Genomic DNA, 14,480 nt, shown 5'->3' with positions numbered 1-14,480 from the left:
ATTACATAGGAAATAAAAATGAAGTCTTACCGACAGGAAATAAAAATTTATTTTTATTTATTCTGGTCTTATTAGAAGAACAATTAAAATAATTATTTTTACGACGATATATAGGGTGTCCTTTTCAGAAGGCCCGGCTAAATTTCTCTTGAACCAATGACGCTATAAAAAAAAAAAAAATACCTGGACACCCTGTATATCTGTTAAGGTCCTAAGAATATACAGAACTGTATCCAGTAAAATTTAAATTATTTCAATTTTTACTTTCATGTTTATTGAATGTGAGCATCCTATTATCATAAAAATTTCATGAGCGTTAAAGTTTCCATTTGTTTGTAAAACGAAGAAAGCGAGGATCTGTAAGGTATGTTTCTGAATTATAAAAGCGCCTCGTCCCTTTTCTCAGACTGGTAAGGGGAAAGTCGCAATTAGTAAAATATTGTTCTATTTACACGAACCCTCAGGAGGTGGGCTGGTAAAAAACCGTCTGTCCAAATGGAAAATACCCGAATCACGTCCTGAGAATGAGCAAAGGGTTGTTTCCAGGCACAAACGGCTTCGAGAGTGAACTAGTACAAAAACACAAGGGGGAGAGAATTCCCATCAGGGTAGTTCGGCCGACCTTCGGGCTGAAGGATTAAATCCAGATGGGGTGCTCATGCCTCCAATTAACTTCATTATCCCTTCATTTCTGACTTATAATCTTTTTACCCCCGCGACGATTGAAATTGCCGCTGTGAAATGAGAAGCGGTGACTTTCTCTCCTCGACCGGTTCACCTGAGATGCCCCTTTGCGACAAAAGGATGGTAAATTATTTCCAACTTCCTTCCACCCTATATTTCATGGACGGCCGAGTACTCTTTCCGTTTAGAAATGCAGGAAATATTTTAATGGCCCACATCCCCGGCCAGGAAGAATTAATGCAGCATCCTTAAATGATATCACAGGTGGGTAGGAAATATTAAAAAAATAACTCGTCCTATTGAAAAACGCAAGTTATTAAAACGACTAATCTAAATTTCAATAGACGTATTGACCTAAAAATGCATCCTATTGTATTTATTAATGACAGAATAATTTTACGATTTGTAAACACTACTTCTGAATTCTTTGAATAACTGTAAAAAAAAAAAAAAAATTCATTTATAAACCCAAGTTATTGTTTAATAATTTCTATTTTGCTATGTTAAAAAACAATTGTGAGAAAAGTCAACAAAATTATGCGCTAGGTTAGTCTCTCTCTCTCTCTCTCTCTCTCTCTCTCTCTCTCTCTCGCGCTCTCTCCCTCTCTCTCACTCTCTCTCACTCACTCACTCACACACACACACGCGCGCACACGCACACGCACGCACGCACACACACACACACACACACACACGCACGCACACACACGCACACACGCACGCACACACACTCACTCACTCACTCACACACACACGCACACACACACACGCACACACGCACGCACGCGCACACACTCACTCACTCACTCACTCACTCTCTCTCTCACACACACACACACAGAGTAACATGACTATCATGACTTTTGTTGACTTTAGTAATGCTTTTAATAGTATAAATCACAGAATCTTAATAGCAATCCTGAAATCAATAATTTATCCGATAAAGTAATTAACTGTTTCACAAATATTTAACAAACAGAAGTCAGATGATAAAAACACAGGATGGTTAAGTTTCTGAAGAAAAAATCATTAATCATTAATCAAAAATCATTAATCATTAATCCACAAGGGTCTATTTTGTCAGCGTTGTTGTTCTCGCTGTATATTAATAGAATATATCAAACTTTCAATATTGTTGTAAAGTTATATTATATGCAGATGATCTAAATGCTTATATCGATGCAAAAGATAATATTAACGAACAAATCGAAAAAAATAAATATTGATTTTATAAAAAATAAAATTTGTAATATTGAAAGAGTGGAGTAATAACCATATGTTAGCATTAAACCCGACTAAATGCAAAGCAATAATTTTTGGTCATAATAAATTATTAGAAAATTAAGGTTTTTAGTTGAGATAAAAAACTCAATGGCACGAGCGGGATTCGAACCCACGATCTTCGGCTTGATACGCCGCTGCTCTACCACTTGAGCAATCGTGACTTCGATCCGCTCGGACATTAACTTCCCATTTCAACCGCACTTTTTTGAATTTTCTCTCCTTTTTGCCATTTTTCAAATGTCGTGTAATCGGATTGGATTCTCGGCGACAAATGAAATGGCCACGGAGAGCTTTAGTGAAGTATACTTCATTTTAAACTTATTAAATTCAGTAGTATCGTGGTCCGTTTGACCAATTAATATATTACAATTAATTAAGGCTTTTTAGTTGAGATAAAAAAAGTCAAAGGCACGAGCAGGATTCGAACCCACGATCTTCGGCTTGATACGCCGCTGCTCTCCCACTTGAGTTATCGTGACCTTGATCCACTCGGACATCAACTTCCCATCTCAACCACTCCTTTCGAATTTTCCCCCTTTTTTGCCATTTTTCAAATGTCGTGTAATCGGTTTGGATTCTCGACGACAATTGAAATGGCGACGGAGAGCTTTAGTGAAGTATACTTCATTTTATTAAATTCACTAGTTTCGTGATCCGCTTAACCAATTAATATATTACAATTAATTAAGGTTTTTTAGTTGAGATAAAAATGTCAATTGAACCTTGATGATGTAAATAAAATTAAAATTGATAACATCTTTTTAAAATATGAAGAAAATGTAAAACGTCTGGGTTTAACGCTTACCCAGAATCTATCATGGGATATACAGGTGTTAAAAATCAAAAATCAAATCTACTCAAACTTACATAGATTTATAAATTTTTAAGTTTTTCAAAATACAATGTTAATATCAAAAAACAACTTGTATCAACTCTAAATCTTTCCACACATAACTTATGGTCTAGGAGCAATGTATGACTTAAATCGAACACAAATCAACAAATTGCAAGTAGGGTTCAACATGTGTATCTATGACAGTTGTATATATATTCAATTAATTAAGGTTTTAAGTTGAAATAAAAAAGTCAGAGTCATGAGCGGGATCGAAGTCACGATAGCTCAAGTGGTAGAGTAGCGGCGTATCAAGCCGAAGGTCGTGGGTTCGAATCCCGCTCGTGACACTGACTTTTTTATCTCAACTTAAAACCTTAATTAATTGAATGTTATTAATTGGTCAAGCGGACCACGGAAAATAGTGAATGTTGTATATATAACAAGTTTTCGCAATTCAAATTTCTCAAAATTAAAGATTTAATCGATTACAATCTCTCATGTAAAGTTTTTAAAATTCTAAGCATTCAAAAACCAAAATATCTATGTGAAATTTAATTACATGTCTCAGATTGATGATCGAAATACTAGGTTTACAAACTATCGTCTGCGTGTAGTTAAGCACAAAACCACAACTTTTAATAGGTCATTCTCAGTAAAAGGTGCAATAACGTTTTCGAGAATCCCTACACACATAAAACGATGTAAAAATATCAAAGCTTTCCAGAATCGTCTTAAAAATCATCTGTTCTCTAGTTATGATTGATGTCTCAAATTTAACTTCTTTTGTTGTTTTGTATTTTGTGTTTTTTTATATTACTATTTAGTGAGTAAAGTTTTATTTGTAGATTTATATTGGTGGTTAAATGGTAGAACTAGTATACAAGTTGTCAGCAGTATATGGTTTCTTCTGTAAATATGAATATAGTTTGATCGTATTTCTTTATTATATGTTATATTTGGTTTGTCGAGTTATGTCAATATAAAAAATGTACAATTTTAGTCTAGTTGATATACGTCGGTGGAGAAAAAACAACGAAATTCCCTTGTTATCTCCGTGTGATCGCAGAGAGAAAAACCTAGGTCAAAATATCCTTGTTTCTCTTCAGACATACCTACCTTTCCTCTCCTCTTATTAGCTAGGCCCGACATTGACCCTCCGGAATTACAGTGTAGTCTATTGGTACTTCTACGGTAGTATTATGATAAACAGCCTCGTTGACTCCGAGTTCATAGGAGCCGCCTTTTCCAGTATAGCTTTCACACACTTTGAAAATAAAAGCTTCAAAATGGAATTCGACAAGGCGTGTAGGACCGTACTTATGCAATAAGATTGGAGGAGTCGAATAACAGGCATATCCTTGTTTATTCAGGAAACAATAAAACATAATTGAAATTTGGGAAGTGCTATTTGTTGAGCTCAACGGGGTGTTCTTCGGGTTGAGTTGGTGCGCCTTCGTCTTTCAGCTTCTCTTCTTCGGATGGTTCTTCGAGGTGAAGGCTCTTCATACAGTTGGCCTCCCCGGCCGAAGAGACTTTAGAAGCGTTTGCTCCGCCGAGGTCCATCAAGTGGATCTTTTGCTTAATGGCGTCGAGAATCTCTGTGCTTTTCTTGTTTACTTCTTCCTAGAATATTCCTCTTATAAACTTTTCCTCTCTATTTTTACTCAGTACTTACTCTGTTGGGGATATGGTCTTTAGATTTGGCCAGCTCTTTGTCCAGGAGGGCCGCGGCGCCCTTTTGTGCCTGTTCGATAATCGACGCGACTTCCTGGTCGTTCATGTCCATTCCGAGTCTGCCGAGGATGTTCTTCCAATCTGCGAGCTTGTTCACCAGGTCGGGATTCGCAGCGAGCACTTCGTGCATTGCGGCTACGCTCTCAGGAGTCCAGTAACTGAGAGAAAACGCCTGGACAAAGCTCTGTAACAAGTAAAAACAATAAATAAATAAGCACCGCTCGCTAATATTCCACAGTAAATATTAGGAAACAAAGCAAACAAGAAGGCGTAAATTAGGTCAATAAGAGTTGTTCCCAAAGGCCAGAAGCTATGTAAATTATTGTGATGTCCTTTATCCCATGAAGGAATAAGGTCTGGTTTCCTGAATATTCTACCCTAGCAACGACACTGAGGTGGCAAAGATGCAGCAGTGAGTGAAATTATCATCTCTCAATAACAATATAAGATGGAATCGTGCTTTTTAATTTAAAAAAGTTGGGTCACAAAATAAATAGGGCTTAGGGCCTAAGAGTGGGAGAAACTTCGTAAGTATTAAGGTATCGCTGTCATCGATAGGAAGAAAAGAAGAAACGGAATTGTTTCACCTAGTTTGATGATCGGGCTTGTAAAACCACCCAAGGTCATCTAATGGCACGTGAATTGGCTTCCATACGCAACATGTGGTTATGAAATTGTAACCACTAAACACCTTTACTTACATGTAAAGTTTACGATCAACAAATTATTTCAGGTGTTATCTATTACCATCTATGCTAATATAGTAAGGCAATAGTCAAACTTGTATATATTTTTAACTTCAACAGAAATAATCTAATTCTTAAAATCTGGAAAATTACGTTGCACGCAATGCCTTTGTTACTTGCTGCTTAAACAGATTTAAATATAAAGAAATTAGTTATTAAATCCATTATATTTCGTGGTCCGATTGACCAAATAACTTTTTTAAATTGATTAATCTTTATGTAAGGTATTGTTTCAAATGATAAAGCTAGTGTCAAGAGTGGGATTCGAACCCACGACCTTCGGCTCAATATGCCGCTGCTCTTCCACTTGAGCTATCGTGACTTCGATCCACTCGGACACCAACTCCCCATCTCAACCTACAACCTTTCGAATTTTCCCACCATTTTGCCATTTTTCGTCGTGTAATCAGGATTCGGTTCTCGGCGACATATGAACGATGGCAATGATGATAACACGACATTGAGACGGTTGAGATCGGTTGACATATAACTTTTGTTCCAAGGGCTTTTTCAAAAAAGTGAACAGGGAAGCGCACAATCGATACGAAAATCACCTAGTAAATGGAAAAATTATTCGGCCGTCGATAATTCACAATCTTGCGTAAAAAGCTCCTTTATAAAAATGTAACCATGAAGAAATCTGGAGATTTGCAACTAGGTGGCCATATTAACCTCCGGCGTTCTGTTCTTTTTGAAGAAAAAAAAATCATTTGGTAGTACATTGGGTTCAAACAATATGTTTAAACAGATAATTCTCAATTATCGCCCAAAATAATAATGATTACTGTAAGTACAAGATCAAATTTTGTCAATACCGTTATTGCCCAAATAACCTCCATTAAGGTTAAAAGGAATCGGCCTCCTTACGACTTTACCCGCTATTGCATTGACTAAAATTGATCTATTGTGCAATATGCATTATTATCTAGAACTCTTCGTAAAATTTAAAAAGGCTTTCTATCAGACCGAAAGCTTTGTTAAAAAGGTCTGCCGTGTATATCATTCAAGGCTGAGACCACTTCAACTTAGGACTTCACGGAAAAATAAGGGACATGTTCTGCTTTTTCTTCTTCCTGGCAAAATCTTCACAGGCTTGTTTCTGCTTCTCAAAGTATAAACAGGTGCCTCCAGCATCTGCAGTGTATAGTCAGCAGTCCTAATATCATTCTAGCCTAAACACTTCCAAGGTTTAGTTCTGCCGTTATTTTTTGCGATGGTCCTTGGATGAATTTTTCACATTTGTCCTAGATTACAATCCCATTTAATAGCCTCAACCTGAAAGACAATGGCATATTACCGAAGCTAGTCCTTAATTTTAATCCTAGATAGCTCCTGGCGTATGCTAGTTTTTGGAAGCTTTGTATACCAGGTATAGTCGACATTTACTAGAATCCATAATATTTATTGGTCTATTGACCAAATTACTTCTTTCATTTAATTAATGTTATTATGTGAGGTTTGGGTTGAAATGAAAAAACCAGTGTCACTAGCGGGATTCGAACCCACGATCTTCGGCTTGATACGCTGCTGCTCTCCCACTTGAGCTATCGTGACTTCGATCCACTCGGACACCAACTCCCCATCTCAACCTACAACCTTTCGATTTTTCCCTCCATTTTGCCATTTTTCAAATGTCGTGTGATCAGGATTCGGTTCTCGGCGACATATGAACGATGGCAATGATGATAACACGACATTGAGACGGTTGAGATGGGGAGTTGGTGTCCGACTGGATCGAAGTCACGATAGTTCAAGTGGTTAGAGCAGCGGCGTATTGAGCCGAAGGTCGTGAGTTCGAATCCCACTCGTGACACTAGCTTTTTCAAACAATACCTTACATAAAGATTAATATATTAGTTATCTTAAGCTATCAGTAGTCAACATAACCAGGATATTTGGAGTTCAGACCATTGTTCCAATATTATTCAGATTTATAATATTTTGTTTAATAATTATTTCATTCAAGAATATATCTATTAAGCAAACATGATAGCCTTGTATATTATTAACTGCTTGGTCCTACAAATTGTAACAAATGCATTATCTCTTCCGTACATTCTTGCCCCTTTTTTAATTGTCAAAATGAAAGGAGGCGGATAAATTACAGACAGACTCGAAAACCTAAATGAATGGGCGAAATGGTCTTTTTCACATGGCATTCACAAAGCCCCTATCCAAACAAGCGCATTCAGCCATTGACAATGCGAGAGGATCTTGAAGCAGGATGGGAACAAAACGTCCCTCAGAAGCCCACGCTTCCTCCGAAAGGATCTCGATGAGAAATCAATGTTTCAAAGGGTCTAGAGACCCAATTACGCTTAAACACGACCATGATTTTCTGCAGCCTCTCTAGAAAAAATAGAGTGAGAGGATAAAAGAGTTTTTGATATTTAGGGGTGAGGTTTCTTTCAACTTTCCAATCTTATTGTTAACGTTAATTATGGTTACCTCCAGTGAGATGTTTCCGTTCTCGTCAGGCTCCATGATATCTACGAGACAGTTCGCCATCTCGTCGCTGTACAGAGGTCCGAGTACAGACTGGAAAAACTGAAGCAATTTGCTCTTGTGGACGAAACCCTGTCCGTCGGGCCAAAGAAGTGCGAAAGCCTCTTTGTATTTCTCGACGCCTCTTTCGCACATCTTCTCGGAGAAGGAAGCCAGGTCGAACTCCTGGTCTGACACCAGGCCGGGGACGGGCTCAATTTTGACTTCGGTCGCTTCCACCTTCAGGCTCGCCGTGTTGTCGCCCTCCTCCTCTTTCGGACTGGATGATTGGCCGTTCGGTGAGCTCATTTCGGTATATTCTGGGGGAAAAATTAAAAAATCACAATTAAAATACTAATTGCATTCTTACAAATTATCAGTACAAAATTGTCAAACATAAGTACTAAAGCTAACCATGCTAAAAAAAATATAAACATATCTAACTAAAGAGAATGTAATGATGCATTATATACCAAGTTTTCAACTAAAGGTAGATTGTGAAATCATGGTAAGGTCTAGTGAACTAATCTATAATTTCTTCGATCATCCTTGTCTTCCTATTCTCGCTATTTTGTCAGACCAGTTCTGGTATTTAGCCATTCACAATGAAAGAAGTAATAATTGAGTAACCATGACGTCCAGTCATTGAAGAGTCTTATATGCAGAAAGAATGCAAGAGGACAAAATGCAACATCTACAAGCTGGTTTTGTTTGGAAACTCATTTCGTCATATTTATTGTTGATAAATAGATGGTTTTGTCAACATGTGCAGACAGACCAACCATTGAAGATGATGAAATCCATTCCTGCCAAATTTTAACTACATTGTACACTGTGAAATAACACTGAGGTCAGAAAGTTGATGAACCTGTAGATTGATCGTATCCCATCGTAGGTTGGGAGTTATCTGCCTATCTCGCTGATTTTTGTCAAACGTGTTTGAGATATCGCCATGTGTATGCCAGTTCCTTATCTAAAACACACAGACTAACTATTGAAAATGTGTCTCATAGACAAAGCCAGCAAGTAAGCGGAGCAAGATGGAAGCATCAAATTCTCTTTTCCAGTAATATTTTTGGTGTAGAGAGCAATCGTAATTTCATTTATTTTAACCTGAGCTGACTTAACTATTAGATAATTATGACTAAACTAAAATTGTACGTGTGTGGTCAAGTTGGCGTAAAGTTTCAAACAGCGGAAAGACAACTGTCGTCACTTCACCAGACAGATTCACGGACAATTTTATTTACGATTTTTACAAGAAAGTTCGATAAGATCGGCTTTTAACAACTTCCCCGCTTCCCAAATTACTTCCTGGGGCGTGTTTTACGAGGGGAGGTCAGATAGATAGCTTTGCCTATGAGGAAAAAAGTGACAAGTACGACACTTCAATGGTCGGTCGATTTGTTTTGAAGGGTGTCCCATGGGGCATCAATTTCGGCCTTAACCCCATTGTCAAAGGGAGACGAGGGACAGGAAAGGGTGTGACCAGGGCAGATAATTTTTTAAAAGAGTAGCTGGTGTGCAAGAAATTTTAGCCGAGTCAGCAACTGTCTGGCAACGACAATCCTGCGCTAGGTCTGCAGGTTAAACCTTGTTCTGAAATGAATCGCACAAATTGCATATTTTATTTTCGGATTGTCCTGATTAATGTCAGATCTACGTTATATAGGGATGAAAAATAATCTAATTTGTTTTTAAAAATGTGTATAAATTTTTTTGCGAGCGGAACCTACCTCTATTGCGGTCTGAAACCCTCAAGGGGTAGAAAAACACGGAAAACATAAGATTTATACTTTTTTGGGACCATGGAGATGGCTGTCACTGAAAAGAAATTGTTCACAGTCGGCTGATCACACGTGAGTTATGTGCCTAACCAGGAACCAGACTCACAGGTAGGCCGACGGTCAGATTTCATCCTTAAAAAATCTGCACAAAAAATCATTTAACTTCAGAAAATGTCCGTGAGTAACGAGGAATTCCTCTCTTTAATCCTCAAATATTTAATGCATTTTCAAAGTCGGTTATTCCTTGCCGGCCAGAGGTCAAAACCAATTCAGACAACGACGAGCCCTCCTTCAGTGGCAGAGGAATGTAATTTATGAACGGAGATTTTTATGCCCTTTTTTACAACCGTGCTTATACATTTTTAATATGCGCTCTGTTTACGAACGACATATCTTAACTATCGAGCTTATCTAAAATGGCAACGTATTGACATAAAGAGGTTTTATCGCTATCGGAATTCTTAGGCATAGGTCAATGGTAAAATCGCATTTTTTAGAACCAGAATATTAAAAGTGGGATTTCTTTCAACTTGTGGTTTGTTGCCCGATGTGTCAAAATTTCACACGGCATCTGTTTTCTTGTCTGTTATCAACCGTACAACCAAGACAAACAACGTAATAATAGTACATTCATAGGCATTGTAAATGACAATTTGTTCGGAAATATTTGCAACGGTTTCGCCTTTATGCTGACCGTTTCCCACGTGACTTAAACCGTCGGCCACCCGATGCGAGCCCTCACTCAAGTCGGACGTCGGCATTCCATTAGTTTGCGGGCCCCATTAGAGCGGTTCACTTGACCAAAAAGTTCAAAGTGGCTCATTAGACCAGGGCCGATTTTTGGCCTGAAACGTCGCCAAAAATATTAGAGCCTTTGAGAAAATTAAAGACGATTTGCACCTGCTGCCTTTAGAAGGTATATGCGACGATACTGCCACACCAAAAAAATTGTACCCGCATAATCATTTTAAAAATTCATACGGCCTAATTAACTTTCAAAAACCGCGATTAAAGAAGAATTTGGATTTCCAGCCGATTTATACAAGCAGATCAGTAATCTGTTTAATTTAAGAATATTTCTATAGTAACATGACTATTTGGACAAACAATTTTTACTGGGTAAATAAAACGACATCATAAACCATTCAAACAAAGCAGCTCAACTTGATACAAAATGTAACATTTTATCAGGATGCTGCTGATGATGTCGAAAAATTAGGAAGCGTGGGGTTTTATTTTCCCAACCTGCAGAACCTTCTGGCTTATTACACTTTGCCTAGTTCCTCAGTTCAGTTCAATTGACTCCTTACTTCTGCTAAGAAGATTAGTCATTGGCTGACGTTACTGTAATATTTTTCCTTGGGTCTTCTTGATATCCTCCATTGAGCGGTTGCTTCGCAATCGAAGGTAATTTGGCTAGCAGTTTCTTAATCTTCATGGCTAACCTCAAAATGTTGTCAGTGCTGAATATACCCACGAGGTGTAGGTTTTTTCTCTGATGCTAGAGAACGGTGATGATCATAAAAGGATACTAGAAAACTACGGTTTATCATGCTCTGCAGCCTTTTGGCTTATTGTATGCTTCGTATTTATTTAGTTCAGTTCAATTGACTATATCGTTCTTTTAAGAAGTAGGTTATTGTTGCAATACTTGTTCCTAGGTCGTTGTGTTACCTAGGTTACGTCTCTATCCAAAGAAAGTAGTGGTGGTGGTTTCTTTCTCCTAGTTTCTTGTTATAATTATTAAACTGAACAAATGAAAATTTTATAAGAATATATCGGCCAATAATTAATGGAAATATTTAGTAATATAGCACAAATTTTTAAATATAGTTGTCTATAGTCTATATATTCAGCTCATGACTTCTTTCCTGTTTACAAACCATTCCGCTCAAGTAGGGTACGGAGTACTTGAGTACTTGATATTCCTCTATTACCCTTTTCACATACTACATAAATAATCTAATTGAATGTCGGTATTCCACAATAAGCCCTCCCACACTACACATTCACTCTAACAAATATACTCAGACTCAATATACACAAAAGGGAACTCAAAAGGACTACCAGTACTTATATTATAGTATTTCCTTAAAAAATCGGAACATAGGACCCAAATACTTGCTGCCTTCATTTTATCCTATCACGTCATATCACTCGTTTTGATTATTTCAATCACATAAATACCTAAATTACAACCACAGGTAATAACCATTATAAATATTAAATCCATTATATTTCGTGGTCCAATTGACCAAATAATTTCTTTCAATTATTTAATCTTTATGTAAGGTATTGGTTGAAATGTAAAGTTAGTGTCACGAGCGGGATCCGAACCCCAAAGCCGAAGCTCTTGGGTTCGAATCCCGCTCGTGACACTAACTTTTTCATTTCAACCGATACCTTACATAAAGATTAATTATAAATATTGTTGTATTGATTACATTACATCTTAAAAACATTATTAATTAATAACTATAGAAAAGTATAACCTTGTCTTTACTTTCTCCTAAAAATATAAACCTGTCATTTGAAATCTACGATAAAAATTGTATATATAAAATTGTATATAACTATAAATTTATTTATAACCCTAAATATGTAAAGATTCAATTTGGTTTACCATAAGTCATGAGTTTATAACCATAAAATACATCAGAAACCACGATTAGCTGTAATTTAACATAAATTTTTTATTTAAATTTTTAAAAAACATTCAAGCAATTTATTACATTAGGCCAAACTATTACTCAAGATCGCTGGATCAATGTTCTTGAAGAAAAAAGCAAAATTCAGTTGTTACTGCCAAGCTTTCGACCTACTTTAAGGTCATCATTAGGGCAACACAATTTTAAATATGTCTACAGATGGACATGTTTAAGGTTTTTTGTTGAAAATTGAAAATAAATGAGCTCTTTAAATACTAAACTCAAGGGTAAGGACGAAAAGTTGACTTTATCGAATATTGTACATAGGTTCTTGTGTAGTGAAAATCCAAGCATTGGTCATTGTTCAAACAAAACATAGAATAAAAATAGAATTCATGGTCATTGTTTCTGATTGTGACAATTAATCAAGAACTGATACCGAACTATTGAAACATTAACTGAAAATTATTTTTCGAATTTTGAAATAATCGACAAATAGACACGATTACTCAGACGAAGACTAATAGAGATCCTAAATACTAAAATGGAAAATAATTATTGTAATATTCAAACATATACTATAAGCTTAAGGTCAATTTATGAGGACTTAATTTTAAAAAAAGGGTTTAGATAACGAGAGGAGAACAGGGATAAAGTTGTACTACTGTAAGTCGTTGGCAATGTTACCACAGAGTCGGTCTTCAAGAAAATTTGAGATCCCCTGTAAAAAACTTAAATATGTCCATCTGTAGGCAAATTTAAGATTGTTCTGCCTTGATGATGACTTTAAAGCTTGGGAGTAACAACTGAATTTGCTTTTTTCTTCAAGACCATAAATGATCCAAAATTTTCGTGAGTGAAAAGTGGTTGATTTTTCTGCTAGCTCTGAAAACTATTACTTGTGTGGTGATTAGTGACCTTTAATCGATAATTATTCAGAAATCGTGAGATGCGATCTGGTGTGATAGGTCTCAGAAAAACATTTTCTTTATCGTGCCAACGTTTCGATCTTTATTGAGATCATCTTCAGGGCTCAAAGTGTTTGTCTTCTGTGTAATTGTGCCATNCGCAAGAATGGCACAATTACACAGAAGACAAACACTTTGAGCCCTGAAGATGATCTCAATAAAGATCGAAACGTTGGCACGATAAAAAAAATGTTTTTCTGAAACCTGTCACACCAGACCGCATCTCACGATTTCTGAATAACTATTACTTGTAATCGTCAAAATCAAAAGGCTCTGACTCTTTTTCAGAAACACACTTTCAAAAGCAAATTGGACCGTTTAACTGTTTATTTTTTACCATTTTGTGATTTGAAAGAACAGAAAATTTAAATCTGAGAAGCTAGACTGTAAGAAAAAAATTTCTTGCAATCTTCCAGTTTTTTAAAAAGATTTTTGGGTTTTTCATTTGTTATAGTGGCAAATAAATTCAAATATTCTACTGAGCAAAAATAATAATAGTTAATCTGGAATTATCATGAAAATTTGGTATCTTTTGAAAATTTAAATATAAAAAACAGCGTAGTGTTATGATGTTGGTTAGCAATGTACTTACTATTTTCCAAATACTTTTCCCTTGATTTGATTGGATAATGCCCTACTCAAACTTTCATGCCCGAAACTTGCGTAAAGACTCGAAAAAACACACTGATCGACTTTTGTTATATCATTCCAAAACACATGTGCCGGTTCTGATTTTTTTTGTTAAATAAATAATCTCGCATCTGGCAATTTTACCTACACACGAATAAAACAGAGCATTCACATTTTGACCGATATCAAATTGGTTGAATGGAAATTAGCAAGTGCGGGCCAAATTAAAACGTTCCTAGAAAGCCTCGACATGCAAGGAAGTGTAACACGAGCAGTTTTGCCTGTCAAGTCCTGTCCCGTCAACAATAACGGCTGATATAAATAGGATGTCTTTCAACTGAGGAAAAACAAGCTTTTCATTTTCTTAAATCAAAACAGGGGAGATGGAAACTTTTTAACAAGGCAATGTCCTTTGCCGCTTAAATCGTTTATACACTCCCAATAAAATAGTGTTGTCTTTAAACTTTTCGTTCCCTTTTTTAAATTTCAAATTAATAATAATACTTATTCAGGAGTTACAACAAAGCATAGTTAGCTAGATATTTCTTGGTTCAGGAAGTCTTTTTCCTTTACAACCCACAGTCTATGTTCATTATAACATAAGGATGACAGTTTTGTCTATCAAATTATTCGGTTCGAGAGAAAAATAATAAAACGCCTCAATCATATTGGGTATAGCT

The 14,480-nt window shown here is 36.4% G+C and overlaps 1 protein-coding gene across 1 annotated transcript; it reads right to left on the bottom strand.

Annotated features, from left to right (window-relative positions):
* Positions 1-4,147: 4,147 nt before the first annotated feature.
* Positions 4,148-14,109, bottom strand: LOC106666254. Its single transcript, XM_014393323.1, has 4 exons — positions 13,763-14,109; positions 7,732-8,087; positions 4,479-4,721; positions 4,148-4,426 (listed from the first exon to the last, which is right to left on the bottom strand). Exons 2-4 carry the CDS (start codon positions 8,074-8,076, stop codon positions 4,208-4,210), a joined length of 807 nt encoding a protein of 268 aa, XP_014248809.1. The 5' UTR covers positions 8,077-8,087; positions 13,763-14,109; the 3' UTR covers positions 4,148-4,207.
* Between the last annotated feature and the right edge of the window lie 371 nt (positions 14,110-14,480).

Source organism: Cimex lectularius, unplaced genomic scaffold (genome assembly GCF_000648675.2).
Source record: "Cimex lectularius strain Harlan isolate CLEC.00 unplaced genomic scaffold, Clec_2.1 scaffold5, whole genome shotgun sequence".
Lineage (NCBI taxonomy): Eukaryota > Metazoa > Arthropoda > Insecta > Hemiptera > Cimicidae > Cimex > Cimex lectularius.
Note: the sequence above shows the minus strand (reverse complement) of the source record. Positions and strands in the feature narration are given on the sequence as shown.

Bases quoted from the DNA above. Each gene is read 5' to 3' on its own strand.
- LOC106666254 (XM_014393323.1), bottom strand. From the start codon at position 8,076: ATGAGCTCACCGAACGGCCAATCATCCAGTCCGAAAGAGGAGGAGGGC. The intron at 4,722-7,731 runs GTAACCATAATT...TACTTGTTACAG, and splicing joins ACGGAAACATCTCACTGGAG to AGCTTTGTCCAGGCGTTTTC. The intron at 4,427-4,478 runs GTAAGTACTGAG...GGAATATTCTAG, and splicing joins AAGACCATATCCCCAACAGA to GAAGAAGTAAACAAGAAAAG.